This window comes from Lupinus angustifolius, chromosome LG05 (genome assembly GCF_001865875.1).
Source record: "Lupinus angustifolius cultivar Tanjil chromosome LG05, LupAngTanjil_v1.0, whole genome shotgun sequence".
NCBI classification, from domain to species: Eukaryota; Viridiplantae; Streptophyta; class Magnoliopsida; order Fabales; family Fabaceae; genus Lupinus; species Lupinus angustifolius.
Window position 1 is genome coordinate 12,570,005 of NC_032013.1, and position 16,116 is coordinate 12,586,120.

At 31.3% G+C, this 16,116-nt stretch overlaps 1 protein-coding gene across 1 annotated transcript; it reads right to left on the reverse strand.

Moving 5' to 3' along the window:
- Nucleotides 5,727–7,445, reverse strand: LOC109347852. The gene has a single exon (XM_019587946.1). It carries the CDS (start codon nt 7,216–7,218, stop codon nt 6,112–6,114), a length of 1,107 nt encoding a protein of 368 aa, XP_019443491.1. The 5' UTR covers nt 7,219–7,445; the 3' UTR covers nt 5,727–6,111.

Consider the following 16,116-nt stretch of genomic DNA (forward strand, 5'->3'; position numbering starts at 1 on the left):
TACACGATAATTGTAATGATAATTGATGTATATTAATAATGTGATAGGTGTTGCATAATTATGGATAAAATGATTAAAGATAAAAGTGTGAATGTGTGATAATCTAATCCAAATATTTTAGGATAAATGTTATGATAAACATAGCTATTTAAATCAAAGCAAAATAATGCCAATAATATAATAAAGATCAATTTCTATCATTAAATATATTTTTGAAACAAACCAAATTTTAGAAGATAAAGATTTATTTGACTACAAGATAACCAATAATATAACTTATTTTTCGAATAGAACAAAAATCATAAACATGTTAAATAAACATTAAAAGATCTACGACTAATATAAAAATCATATTTATCTATCTTTAGATAAATCTATAAAAGAAAATTCATATATTTTATTCACATGAAAATAGAAAATTGCAGGTGTTACAAAAGTAGTAATGACATTGGTTAATATTTTTATGTAGACATTATAGGATGAGACGTGGTGCAATATTGTTTAATGACCAAAAAATTACTAGTAAGAGTCTCATACATTGAATCATCCACACCTTTCTCTGTGCATCGGTTTAAAAGAAACACATGTTGGCCTTTAAATCATAAAACAAATATGGAAATTGTGTAGCTCCCATTTCTTCTAAAGCTTCCTCATTTTAGACATTGCATACATAGAGAGGATGGATAAGAAAAGAGAGAAAAGCTACAAAAATGAAATATCATTGAAGAATAAAAATTAATATAACCCATTAGGTTTAGGAAATACTCAAATGTGCATGTCTCCGTGATCTGATGATGTAAGCTTCCCTAAAGTTGCTCCATGACCTTAGCAGCTTGATCAGTTTTCTTTGAAAATAGAAAGGTTGATAAGATCATCGAGTAAAAACTAAGCATAAACAAACTTAAATACTCTCTGCAGTATTTTATTCCCCTCCCAGAGGAGGTTTCCGAGACTCGAACCCGTGACCTCGGAAATAAATAGTCAACTATATCACTGAGTCGTTACCATTAAGCTAAGATTTTGGAATAAACAGAGTGGAATATTTTGTGATTAAAAAATATTTTTAGATTCGATGTAATATGATGTGGTCTGATACACACCAAATGTGGTGTCACACTGCATTGCAGTGTAATATGATTGCATCAGCCACCGCAATTACAATATTATAACCGCATCACGTGATGTGCTCCACAATTTGAATGAAATTCTATATCTATTATTTGTTGAATAAAGAAAGGAATAAATTATGCCCAACATTTCATATTTTCATGTGTAAGAAATTAATGCAATCTACAAATGCTGTAATATGAGGAGTTGCAACAAATTGTTTGGTAGCACTTACTTATTATGAGATATGTTTAATTGGAGATAAAATCCATGTAAAAAATGTTAAATAGTATGGAAGATAGATTATAAGATCATTTATTGTTAAGGATGGTATTGATTGTTTGTCATATATAAGTCAACTTGGCCTACATTTCAACATCAAGGTCCTTAAGTACATAGGCTTGGTCACTAGGGTAGCATGACTTCTATTAACAATATAATAAAAAAAACTCCCTCATGCCACATGTCACTTTCTCCTTCACTCATGCCACATGTCACTTTCTCCTTCCCTCATGTCACATGTCACTTTCTCTTTCCCTCATGCCACATGTCACTTTCTCCTTACATTTTTTCCTTCATGCCACATGTCACCTCCTCCTCCCATATTTTTCTTCCTAATAATAATTTAATATTAATTAGTGATTGATTCATGTCGCTACCCCACTAAAATTGAGTGTTTACAACATCTATATTTTGTTATGTTAAAAAGTAATAGTCATTGAACATTAGATGAAATTGAAATCATTTTTCACATTCAAATTATTTTTTTACCCCACTAAAATTGAGTGTTTACAACATCTATGTTTCTATGTTTTGTTATGTTCAAAAGTAATAGTCATTGAACATTAGATGAAATTGAAATCATTTTTCACATTCAAATTATTTCTTTACATTAATCTATCTATATAATTTAATGTTTACCATTAATGTAAGAATAATTGTACTTTTTCACTTCATCAAAGTTCTTTGAATTTATTTTTTCTCTATTAACATAATAAAAAAAACTCCCTTTATGTCACATGTCAATTTCTCCTTACATTTTTTCCTTCATGCCACATGTTACTTTCTCCTTCACTCATGCCACATGTCACTTTCTCCTTCCCTCATGCCACATGTCACTTTCTCCTTCCCTCATGCACATGTCACTTTCTCCTTACATTTTTTCCTTCATGTCACATGTCACCTCCTCCTCCCATTTTTTTTCTTCCTACTTTTTATATATTTTATATGTTAATAATAATTTAATACTAATTGTAGAAAATTCAAATTAAAAATTATCAATTTATTTTTCTTATGTGCTTAAACATGCAAATACACAAGTAAGATATATATTCTTAATAATATAAATGTATGAGTAATATGTGTGTTTTAACTATGTGAATGTATGGGTAACATGTGTTTTCTTAGTAATGCGAATGTACGGGGACTAATATTAATCAAAATACTTCTAAGTATTAACATCAAAATACTTCTAAGTATTAACATCAAAATACTTTTAACTTTCAGTGATCAAAACCATGTGTCACCAACTCACATCACTTTGGACAAGTGGCAAGATCAATTTGCCGTTCGATTACGATGAGTACTAGTCACAACCAAAAAAATTCTACAAACTAAAATTAAAACCACTAAATTTTTAGTAATCAAGGCTTAAATAACCCAAAAAATTATATCCATTGGAAAATTGTTGTACAATAAATTTTAAAGTGGAAGTGGTATCATTCTCACCCACGCAACTCCAACCTTGTAAATATCATTTACAATTTGGGTCATGCCCGTGGGTATGCTCACCCGCACATTTTGGATGGGTAGAGCATGAAAAATGTGTTCATCCACCTTAAAATGTCCGCTCAATATGCTATTTTCGCCCACGATCATTTCAAACGGTCAGGCAGAGCGGCTCATAAGCATCAATGAATACTACAATAAGAAATCTAATAGACCAAATATGGCAAGAATAATTTATGTTCTCACCACTCAAGTACAATGTAGCATTTTTTCAAAATATAATATCTTACCAATTAACTGCATATCCGGTTTATGCAAAAAATGCGTCCATGTAATTTCAAGTATCATAACATGAATATTAAAATGTTTCAGCAGTGAAATAAAAAAAAAAAAAGACAATATATAATATCTTGCAATGTTCTATGTACTAGATCATTTTTAGTTCTTCTTTTAATTTAAGGTAGCCTACAAGCCCGCTCTGCCCATATTTAAGGTAGATAGTGCATAATATTTCATGTCCGTTTCCCATGTCCATCCTAATTTTGGTAAGCATTATATGGGCATAGTCGATAGGTCTAATTATCGATACTACTTGTACATAAATTGGTTTTAAAACTTACTTTGTAATTATTTACACCTCCTATTAAATTAAATAACTCTTTATTTTCACACTAGCACCTCATCATTCTCCATTTCCCCCTATTTATTATTATTTTAAGCACAAAGGTAGGCAGCAGCACAATGCTCTAATTCCATATAGTGCCTGAATTATGGACAATTGCCAAATCTCTCCAACAATGAAAGCAAGTCACAAGCGATCCTTATTTTTTATGGACAAGAATAAGTACTCCACTGGATTGTTTCTTACTATCACTTTTTAAGTTTTAATTTATAACTTTGCTAGTCAATACCAAAAAATAAATATTAATGCAGATTGAAAGACAATAGTGTTAATAATGTCAGAAAAAATGTGGTTTGTTTTGTCTTTTCAAAATTCCAATTCCAACATGGATTCTACAACATAAGTACAGGCTTTGTTCTATGTGGTGCATTCTATTTCATAGATGATTGTGTTGGGTATATTCAAATGTATAACTCTACGTTAAATATGAGGGAATGAGTGTAATAATTTATAAATAGAAAACATTCATCAAATTATTGCCTTGAGGTTTTGCTTTAAGATATGATGTCTCATGGTAACTCTTCACCTATTCCATGTCTAGTAACAATAAGACTCTTTGGTAGTTGTAGACTCCTTGATCACATAAAGATCCAACAATTGGTATCATAGTTCATGGTTCGATAACTCAACCAAGTATTGAAGCGATAAGTGATTGATAGATCCATACAGATCCTTGTGTCAAAAGTGATTACTACTTGGTGCTTAGTTGTTTATATAAACCATAAATCATATAATTACAATTAACAAATAGACGAGCTTTGAGGGAGGTTAGTACATCTACTATAGGAAGAGAGATGACAAGAAAAACCGCAAATAGATTATGAAAGATTTAGATATTAATGTTTTGTCAAAAAATATAATTTATGATATAGTATTGTTCGGTACTGAATTGCAACTTGCAAGGTAGTCTGATTTAGTGAATAACAGTAGGGTCACCCAGTGCATCAACTATTGTTCTTGTATGTTCTCTAACATGGCCATCCATTTTAGAAAAAAACAGAACATAAATTAAAATTTGAAAATGAATAAAAGTTGATCACTTCTATATATTTGTAAACAACCACATAAAAACATTTCTAAAGTCATTTTCGTCATCATCAGACTGCATTAAAGTTGTAACTGAGAGTTTTAAATTGTACTCCGTAACCATAACTGCAGTTGCAATATTGTAGTTTTGAGAGTTCTCCATAACGACATCACGATAGTAATAAAAGAATGGCATGGTAATGTAACCGCAACCTCAACCACATGTTAAAGCACTGATGGTAAGACACCAAGCAGAAAAGTGGACTCCCATGAGGCTTATGTCATTCCTAATAGGTAGGATTTCCTACATGAAAGAAACTTGAGATTCTAAATTTATCTATGCTAGAGAAGAAAATAAAAGAATGAAAAACCCAAAGCTCTCCAATAAAAGTACAAATATTATAGGGCTGGCATGTAATATTATTCTGCCAATACATTATTCACTATAAGATCTCCACCACTGATGATTTAGCTGATCACCATGCCATCAATTTAGAACCCATAATCATGATTACTCACTCTTTATCACATCATCCATAATCCTAGACCAATTATCATGTAACTACTCATCAATTAATTGTTGTATGTTGATGTGAAGGTACCATATAAAAGAGGAGAGGCAAAACTTACAACAATGCAGAATACAACTACTCAGTTCAAGACTTAAAACACTTTATCCATTGCTGCCAATATATATATATATATACAAGTATAGTTAAGCTCACTCAAATTGCACATACAATGGGATTGGGATATAATTCAAAATTTCAATATGAAAATGGCAAAATTGACACTTGAAACAAACAAAATCATTTTTACAATCTATATAAAAATTGTATACAAAACATACAAAACTGAGTCAATTAATCTTATGGCCCCTTTTCTCGACAAGCAAATCCATTTTTTTGTCCTACCAAGTATATCCCCTCATCCTATGGGTAAGAAACTAATTTTTTTTAGGTAGGTGGTTGTCCCTCCCAACAAGTGCCGCTCACAGGAATTGAATCTTTAATCTATTAATTTTTCAGGGATATAGTGAGGCATTATACCACTAAACTAACATCTTATTGATAAGAAGGAAACCCATCTGAAATGCTATAATCTGTCACAAGTATAGTTAAACTCCACCAAACTGCACTTACAAAGGGCTATAATTAAAAAAAATGCAGAAATGCATTCATCCTTGAAACATACTAAATCTATTTCATCAATATTGGAAAAATGTTTACAAACCAAGCACAACTGAAATAAAATGATATTCATTTTCTTCATAAGCTGGCCCATCTAAAATGCTATTACCTATCCATTACAGCCAACCTGAACAGAACTTGCACAACTATAATTAAGCTCAATCAAACTGCACTTACAATGGACTGCATTTAAAATAAGTTGCAAAAATGCATTGACAATTGAAACAAACCAATTCAATTATTCAACAAAAAAATGTTTACCAAAGATTGACCCACTATGCAACCACAATTATGACCATATTGCCCATTTTGAGAATATTAGCAATGGTATCTCACTTCATATCTACAATAAACCCCAATTTAAAATACCAATGGAGATCAATTGATCTTCTGGTTCATTTTGTTGACAAGTTTGGACATTTGAAACTTCCAAAACAAGAAATAAGCCAATCCCATTCCAACCAAAATAAGCATCCAAATCCTCTCATCACTTCCCTCTTTCTTAGATCTCACTTCAGCAATCCCAAAACTCTCTCTTTCTGAATCCTTCATTTTCCCTTCACTTAAATGCCCATACAACACATAAACCCTCTCTTTTGTACCCACCGTCACCGACGTCGGAAACCGCCGCAGATCAAGCTCCACCTTATCATACACCACTCCCTCCGCCCAACTATCTTGGCTCCTCAAGAACCATAACTTGTTTGTTGGAGAAACCACCAAAACGACGCCGTCGCTTCGCACCGCGATGTCGTCGGCTCCGATGAGATCCTCGTTCAGCACCACCGTCTTCGCCGTGCCGTCTTTCTCGTCCACCTTGAATACCTTCCCCGTGCTTGATTGCACCACAAGGAAGTAACCGTTGCTGACGTAAGCGATTCCGTTGAGACCTAGAACACCGTACGGTGCGTTTTGATCTGCGTTGTGGTCATGATTGTTTGCGAACAACGGAGACGATGAGAAGACGGAGGCGTCGCCGTCGGCGGTGACTTTCCAGATGAAGTTTCCGGCGGAGTTTGTTACGAATGCGTCGCCGTGGTTGTCGACGGCGACGTCATTGGCGGCGGAAGGGGAGTCATTAAAGGAAGGGAGCGTGGAGAGAAAGAGGCGTTGGCGGGAGTTAAGGTCGTAGGCGGCGAGGGCGTTGAAGGGAGGGTCGTGGCGGTTAACAACAGCTAGAACACGGTGGCGCGGTGAATCGACGGCGAGGCCGAAGAAGGAGACGTCAGAGGGAAGAGCAGGATCGGAGATGAAGGTTTCAACTTTGCCGGCGTCGGAGACGGCGACGATGGTACGGTGGCGGAGGGAGCCGAGGAGGAAATGGTGGCCTTGTGGGTCCCACGTGAGGGATTCAGGGTAGAGGTTAGGAGATCGGAAATTGATGACGTGAGCATTGCGTACGAGGGTAGGGGTAGTTTGGGAAAAGGAGATGTGGAAGAGGAAGAAGAAGAAGAAGAAGGGTAGTTTGGGTAATGTGATTAACATGATGGTGATTTTGGGAGAGTGTTTGATAGAATCTTAGAAGAAGAAGAAGAAGAAGGTTAGGAAATGCAATTTTCTTTTGTTTCATACACATGCAATGCATGGTTGTGGTGGTGAGAGAATGATGATCTCACACTCATGCATCTCCTATATTAGTATATACTTAAAAAAACTTTGTAGTTTTAAGATTGATTCATGGTTATGGAAAATGTTTTTACAAATGGATTAGATAGATCCTACTAGTAAATTTATCTAATAATCAATAAAGTGAGTTTAAAAAAAAAAAGTAACACATCCTTTAATAATTAGATTGATGTTTAACTAGGTAGATTCAACTAGATAGATTACACGATTTTTTTTTCAAATAATCAATAATATTTTTTCACTTTATAAATAAAGAATTAATGATTTTGGAGCTTGTGGTTGTTCACTCCCAACAATTATTACTCACAAAAATTGATATTTAATATTTAGCCTAATACAATAATTAAATATCTTGTGGGGGCTTATATACACCATTTGACCAATTTATAAATTATATGATTTCACGTGAATGAGGTGATGAACTAGTTAAAATTATAACCTATTATATAAACTAAGTTGTATTAATATTTACTAAATTTTTATGTGTTTTTAATAATTAACGTGTAATCATCTTAGCAAAATGAAAATGGTGCATTTTAACATTTTAGAAAAGCCACAATGATACATAGTTAACTATACTTACACACTCCTTACACATATTAAAGATAACTTTTTACATCTGATTAATAATAAGAAATCTTACTCCTCTCTATTAGAGTGTTGTTTTTCCTTTAATCGTAAGGATAAAATAATCTAATCATAATAAATATAATAATATAAGTGTTATTGCAAATAACTTTTATTTTATTTTTTGACATCACTTTTCTGTCAGGAGTCTCATTCCTCATTGAAACACACACTATTCGTACAATAAGTGTGATTAAAATCAAACAATTATAACAAATTAATCCGTCATAATTCACTACTAATAATTAAGCTCGAAATGCCTATATTCAAGAATAAACAAAACTGATATATCATTATGTCTGCCACATCAGCACGCAATGGAGATACCCTACTAATAAAAACTTTTCAAAATTTAAGAATTATTTACGAAAAAACAATTTAGGACTAAAAACAAAACGTACTAAATATATATGGAACAACACATAAATAAGGCTGTGTTAAAATAATTCACATTAGGCTGGGTATTGGTAGAGTGTTTTGCTATTCAACCCTCTATTGTGGATTCAACTGAATAAAGATTACAACTTTATTTGGTTGACAAGAGAAAACAAGAAGAGAAAGATATGAGGAAAAAGGTGAGAAAGAGAAAAAAAATGAGAAATATAGTAGATTTTGTGATGTTTTGGTATAAGAGAAGAATGAGAGAAAATGAATAGAAAAAATAATTTCTTCTTTTTATCTTTTGTTTGGTTGGATAGAAATGAGAAAAGAGTGAATATATTATGATTTAGATTACAAAAGTGTCTATAAAATAATAAAAAAAACAGAAAAATGTTATTTTATTATTAAATAAAAATAATGTTATAATTGTAAGTTATAAATTTTATTATAATTTTAATTAATATTTTCAATTGGTATTGTTTGGGATATAGTTTGAGACACCATTGGGACAAAAATCTTTGTCCGGATAAAATTTATCTTTCTCTTCTCACTTTCTCTTCATAAGTGGAGAGAAAGAAATTTTGTAGGTCCACCTACTTTTTTCTTCTCTCCCTCCTTTCTCCTTTCTTTCTCCCCTTTAAGCCAAATGGGAGAAATTTATTATTTCGCTTCAACTTCTCTCCCTTTTTTCTCTCTTCTCTAACTCTATCCTTCCAAACAAAGGCTACATATTCTCATTTTTGTCTCACTTGATGTCTCATTGAAGTAGAAAATCTCATTTAAGTAAAGAAGAAAAATAAAAAACAAAAATTAATATTTTTATATTTATTTTCTGAAGTTTGATTGACTAGAAATAGGATACTTATGGCAATAACCGTGGATATATTTTAGGGCCAAGGAATTAGAGAGAGCCAAAATGGAATCATATTAAAACCCCAAAATATTTCGCATGTTTATCTTTATTTCGATTATTTCTTATGCAATATCTAATTAAATGTATCAATTATCCTTTTTGCATTTTAACTTTATTAAGGCCGTACTGATCAGAAAGTAAGAAATTTCCAGTAAAAGTATTCTCTTAGATGTTTTATTTATGAAAAGCAAAGTTCTTCATCTTCTTCTTTACCGAAATTATTATGGGTTTAAAATTTATGCACTGTTAGTGTAAAGTTTTTTACATTGTTAGTGTATTATTCATCATTAATTTGTATTACTTTTGTTTGAGAGTCAATGATAATTAACATATAAATGATGAATGATGTAAAACAGACTTATACTATTAATGTATATTTAACGTGCCACATTAGATATTTTAACACTGTTAGTTAACCCATAGAGTTATTAAAGTAATTGATGTGATTGAAATACTAAACACATAATTTCTATCTCTTATTATTAAAATAAGTAGTGACTACTATGTCAGTTATAAAAATGCAAAATTACTTTTCTTTTTTATTCATTTGTGAGAGCCTCGACATTTTACCTAGGGATTGCAAAATGGGTTTGGCCTGACGGGCCAGTCATTTGGATATGTATTTTTAGTGGGCTGGGTTGAGGGTTTTAGCCCAAAAGCCCATATTCAACCCGTTTTGGAAGCCCATTTTTTAGACGGGGCATGAAGGGCCGGGTCGGGTTGGCCCGGCGGACCAACATTAAGATTAAAGTTCATTTGTCTATCATGTTGCTCATTACAATTAAGATTAAACTTTTACAATTTTAACTTATGTTTGAATGCTTAAACATATAATTCTTATTTCTCTTTGTAAAGTGAACATTTAATATCTCATTACGTAGTTATCTATTATCTTCACTCTTATCCAATTATTGTACTTGTTATCAGATAAAGGTGGAGTTTCACTAATAATTACGGGTGTTTGAATCAAATTTAAACCTTTAATTAATTGAAATGGAAAATTGGAAACTCAAATAGAACTACTGATTTTGATTCATTTTGGAAAATTAATTGAATTCGAATGAGTTTCAATTTATATTTTTAATGTAGTCGAATTCAAATTAAATTGAGTAATATATATACTTTATTGTGATTGATTTATAATATAATAGTTTTGATTTTTATACACTTTTTAAAAATTAGGAGTTATAAGCTCTATTGTGAACTAGAAATCTAAAAGTTTAAGACTATAGTGGTTTATTGTTTAGAATTTACAAGTTTTGTACTAATGCAATATGTTATTATGAGATTGTGTCTTTTGTTTGTGATTTTTTGTTTTAAAAGACATTTATGAATTGATTGAATTATTTATTTTTGTCTAAAAGCTTTAATGTGTGTTTTGAAAAAAAAAATAAAACGGGCTAGCCACCGGCCTGCCAGCCCTTCCAAATATGGGTCGGGCTGACATTTTGAGCCCTTATAACCACAAGGGTCGGGTCGGGTCGGGCCGGGCCAGCCCATATTCTGACGGGCCAAAGGCGGGCCAGGCCGGGCTGGCCCGTATTGCCACCCCTAATTTTACCTCACAATGGAATGTTTGTCTATCACCACTATTAAATGATTAATCACATTCTTCATTATGTGACAATTTTTTTTATAGATAAAGCTATTATTTTAAGGTGTAACTAGGAAGTTTGAAGTGTCCATAGCCCTAGTCATAAAAGTGAGAGATGAAATATTATGAAATAAAAATTTAATATTATTAATTAATGATAAGATTGAAAGGTATAGTGTAAAAATATTACTTCCACAACAAAATTGTGATGTACTACTTGTTCTGTTTTGGATGTGTTTATGAAGACTAGATATATAATGTAATATCTATGAATTGTCTAAAGATTATACACAATCAATATATCATTTTTATTTATTTGCATTATTTTTTTGAAAAGTCAATTACACACTACGCTAGAATTGAAGTTCAACATCACACATTTTAGATATATAATAACACTTTCAGACACTTTTTATGTGTGTGCAGTAGTATATAGACATGATTAATAATGTTTTTGCAAACGCTATTGTATGTCAAACATACAACAATGCCACCTCCAATGAGCGTTGTTATATATTTCATATGCATGATAGCACAAGTTACACATAGCGTTGTTATATTATTCATAAATATTCCAAACATCACAAATATTCAACAACGTCACTTATAACGAGCGTTGTTGTATTAATTGTATACAATAGTGATGCCTATAATGAATGTTGTTGTATTATATATACACAACAACATTCCCTAAAATGAGCGATGTTGTATTGCGTACATACAAAAACATTGCCTAAAATGAGCATTATTGTGTTGTGTACATTCAACAGCGCTTGCCAGAGTCTTCTCTTGTATGCTCTGTTAATTTCAACACATACATTCTCAACAATACAGACACATCAATATCGACTAGAAGTTTATATTATTAACATCAATATAATATAAATTACAAACAAAGAATATCATGATAGTTATGTTTTGGCAGAGTACATAAAATTACAAACAAATAATATACGTACAATATATGCAAATTACAAACAAACAAAATTATATCTTATAATTATACGAAGACATGCATATACTTTTTCCTTTTCTTTGATTGTTTTTGGCTTATAATATCATTGTTTGGAGGAACATATTGATTCACTCAAATTCCTTCATCATGATAATCTCTTGTATATAAATCATCATTTGTAGTTGGTCTGCTCTCACGTGACTGTGATGTCCCAAAAAAGATCATCTTCAACATCAATATCTTCATATTCTTGGTCATGAATATTATTGACGATTATTTTGTTAGTTAAAAGAACAATGAACCATTTCATGTCAGTTGCGTCACTAACATAGAATACTTGTTGAACTTGTGATGCTAGAATGAATAGCTCATATTTATATCCTGACTTATTAAGATTCACCTGCATGAACTCTTACTCATCAACTTGAAAGCCATTGTAGTTATCAACCTACATACAACAAAAAACTAGCACCCGAAACATTGTGTAATCCAATTCCCATATGCGTTCAATGATCCCAAAGTATGACATATTCACATATATTCTATTTCTATCTTTTGCACTTAACATACATAAAGTTCGAGCAACAAGAGTCACCCCCAATTTCGCATTTTACTTTGATCATTTTGTTTTTTCCTATAAAATATGAACTCATTAATTAGGTAACTAGTGTAGGATAAGACATGAATATTTAGACCATTGCTAACTATTTCAATCTTTTGGGAACTGAATGTGCATTTATATTCAACTCCTCAACAATGTGATTTTTTAACTACTTTATGAAACACCAATTATGCTCTTTGGAAATCCAATTTTCATTCTTACTTGGGTTAGACTTCCTAAACATCCCCTCGTGTCTTTAACATATAGCTCAACCTCGTCGGAATTATGTAAAACGTATAAGTGTGTTTGCTCCAATTCAGTTCTTGTTATAGTTAATATTTGATTTCCACTAATCCTTTTGCCAAATGTTCTTTTTGCATATCGAGACTTTGGAATGCCTATTAAATCACCATCGGTAAGGTATTGGGTACAAAAATCAAGAGCTTCTTCAACAATGTATCACTCAACAATACAATCATCTGGTCTTGATTGGTTCTTCATATACCCTTTTAATATCTTCATATAACGCTAAAAAATGTACATCCATCTCATATAGGAAGGGTCACATAGTTGTGTCTCTCGAACATGATGAATGATTAGATGAATCATTATGTCAAAAAATAAGGTGAGAAATATATTTCAAGCTCACACAAAGTCAAAATAATTTGTCTTTACAATGCATGTCATTTCTCAGGGTCAATCACTTTGCTAAAAATTGTCTTGAAGAAAAAGCATAACTTAGTTATGGTTCCTCGAACCTTTTTAGGTAGAATAGACTGTATTCCAATAGGCAAGAAATGCTCCATAAATATATGACAATTATGAGACTTAAGGTATGGTGGAGGTAGATATGTACGTTTTCCCTTCATTATCAGCTCCAATTCCTTTGTTATTCCCATACTAACTAAATTCGATCTTGCATTCAAGTCATCATTGGTCTTAATAGATATATTGAGTAAGGTATCAATGAAACTTTCAAATACATTTTCTCAATCTACATAACATCGAGGAAATGTCTTACATATAAAGAACTCCAATATGAAAATTCAAAGAAGTTTGACATTTTCTTCCACTCATTTGTGACCATTTCTTTTGTAAAAGGTTTACCAAAGTTATTATTCAAACCCTTTAGCTTACTGAAATATAAACTTACAATTATTTCATTCCAGATACACTCATTCACGTCATTCAACCAAATATCAGTCCATTGCTGAATGTTATAGGCACATTCTGCCTAACTATGACCCCGATGTAGCTTACGAATGTGTTGTTACCCTTTGAGTTTATAGGTTGACCTTCTGTGTTCCATTCAACTGGTAGTTTTACTTCCTTACTTCTTGCATGAATTACATTCTCCACGAAAGTAATTCCATATGGAGTTCGTTTAGGAACAACGAGTTGCTTGTTTTGTGGAGTCGGTGTATATTATAAACAGTTATATTGATATATACAACATGATGATTATTTGATGAGTTATATTGTAGAACAAAAGTAAAAATTTCATTCTTCAAATTAAACAGTGATATATATATATATATATGTATATATATATATATATATATATATGTATATATATATATGTATATATATGTATATATATTTCCAAAATACAATGTTCAATTCGATCACAATAGCAAAATAGAATTAACAATCCAAAAGGCAAATACAATTGTTCATCAAGTTTACATAATTAACCATCCAAAAGACAAACAACAAAAAAGAAATTAACAACAATTGTTCATTCTTCAACTTGTCCTTCATTGGAAGAAATCATCCCCTATGTACCTAATAGAATTAGGAAAGTCCACATAGTTCGGGTCATTATCCCTTGTAGTCGTTAAGAATTGCTGTAAAAACAAAAATAAAAAAAATTGGACATAGATATTGAAGATATAAAGATTAAACATTCAAATCTTGTAAGAAATTGAGAAAAATTGACATGCACATTATTTTAGGAATATCTTTTTTATACTTTTTTTTAACAAAACTTCACTTTTCTTTCTGCATTGTATTGCTATCTTTTCCGTTTCTTTGTGTCTTTTTTCCATCTTCTTCTCTTTGATTGACATGGATAATTATAAAAGGAGAGAAAGAATGAGACATTAGTGTGAACCACAACATATATAGATTCAAATGGAAAGAGAATGGTTACCGTCGTCCTTGACATATGGCAACCATTAATTTGCATAGAAACGAAGAGACGCATACAATACTCCACTATTAATTTTATGACATGTAAAAATTGTATCCAAGCAACAACGCTCATACAAGAAAGTGTTGTTTCTATGTCATCTTCAATAACACTCCTTTAATCATGTGTTGATGAAGTTATATTTGCAACAATGCTTTCTTAAGCGTATGTTGTTAAATAGAACTCATTCAAGTCAACGCTAACATCACTGATGTTCAATAATGCTTTGTTGAAGTTATATTTGTCTATCCATATGGACAGTGCTTGCTTGAATGAGCGTTGTTGATGTTCTTCCGCCTCGTTTTAATGATCATGGTTTATTGTGACAATTTTCATTATGTGACAATTTTTTTAAAGATAAAGCTATTATTTTAAGGTGTAACTTGGAAGTTTGAAGTGTCCATAGACGTAGTCATAAAAGTGAGAGATGAAATATTAAGAAAGAAAAAATTACTAGGGAGTTTGAAGTGTCCATAGCCCTAGTCATAAAAGTGAGAGATGAAATATTATGAAAGAAACATTTTTATATTATTAATTAATGATTGATTAATGATAAGATTGAAAAGCATAGTGTAAAAATATTACTTTGACAACAAAATTGTGATGTATTTTTTGGATACTTGTTCTGTTTTGGATGTGTTTATGAAGACTATATATATATTGTAATATCTATGAATTGCCTAAAGATTTATACATAACCAATATATCATTCTCATTTATTTGTATTATTTTTTGAAGAGTTAATTATAATTAAACATGAATGGTGAAAAATGCAATCACAATATATAAAACTCGTACATTGTCATTGCATATTTTTTTTAATATATATATAGCTTATTTCATTATGAGATGGTTTGTTCAAACACTATGTCAGAATTGATATTTAACAACGCTTATATGTTGATATTTAACATCGTTGTTAAATGTAAGGTGAGAGAGAATTAACATCACTTATTGAAGCAAGCGTTCACTCTTAAAGGTGTTATCTTTAAGAACGCTTATTGAAGCAAACACTGTTAAATGTCATACTTCATATATTTAACAACACTTCTTCAACAATCGTTGTTAAATGTGTTATCTTTAACAATACTTATTGAAGAAAGCGCTATTAAAAGTCATACTTCATATATTTAACACCACTTCTTCACTAAGCGCCGTTAAACGCTTGATTTAGTGAGCAAAAATCTTTTCAAATTCAAAAACAAAACCTCACACAATACTAACATATCACTCAGTTTACTATTTCTCTTACTTTTCTTTTTCTCCATAAGTTACATTTTTTTCTCTTTTGTTTTTAGTTTATCTCTTCAAGCAAGTTATCGATTTTTGGTTTTTCTCTTCAAGCATAAGGTAAATCGTTATCTTATTTTAGCTCATTTCTTTCTTTCTTCACTAATAGTGTGATCTTTATTTGTTGTGAAGTTATGCAGCTATGGTGTTCTAGGTTTTTGGCTATAGTTCATTGGTTTAGAACACATGGTTTGAGTAAAATGAT

Excerpts from the sequence above, each read along its gene's own strand:
- LOC109347852 (XM_019587946.1), bottom strand. The coding sequence starts at position 7,218 with ATGTTAATCACATTACCCAAACTACCCTTCTTCTTCTTCTTCTTCCTC.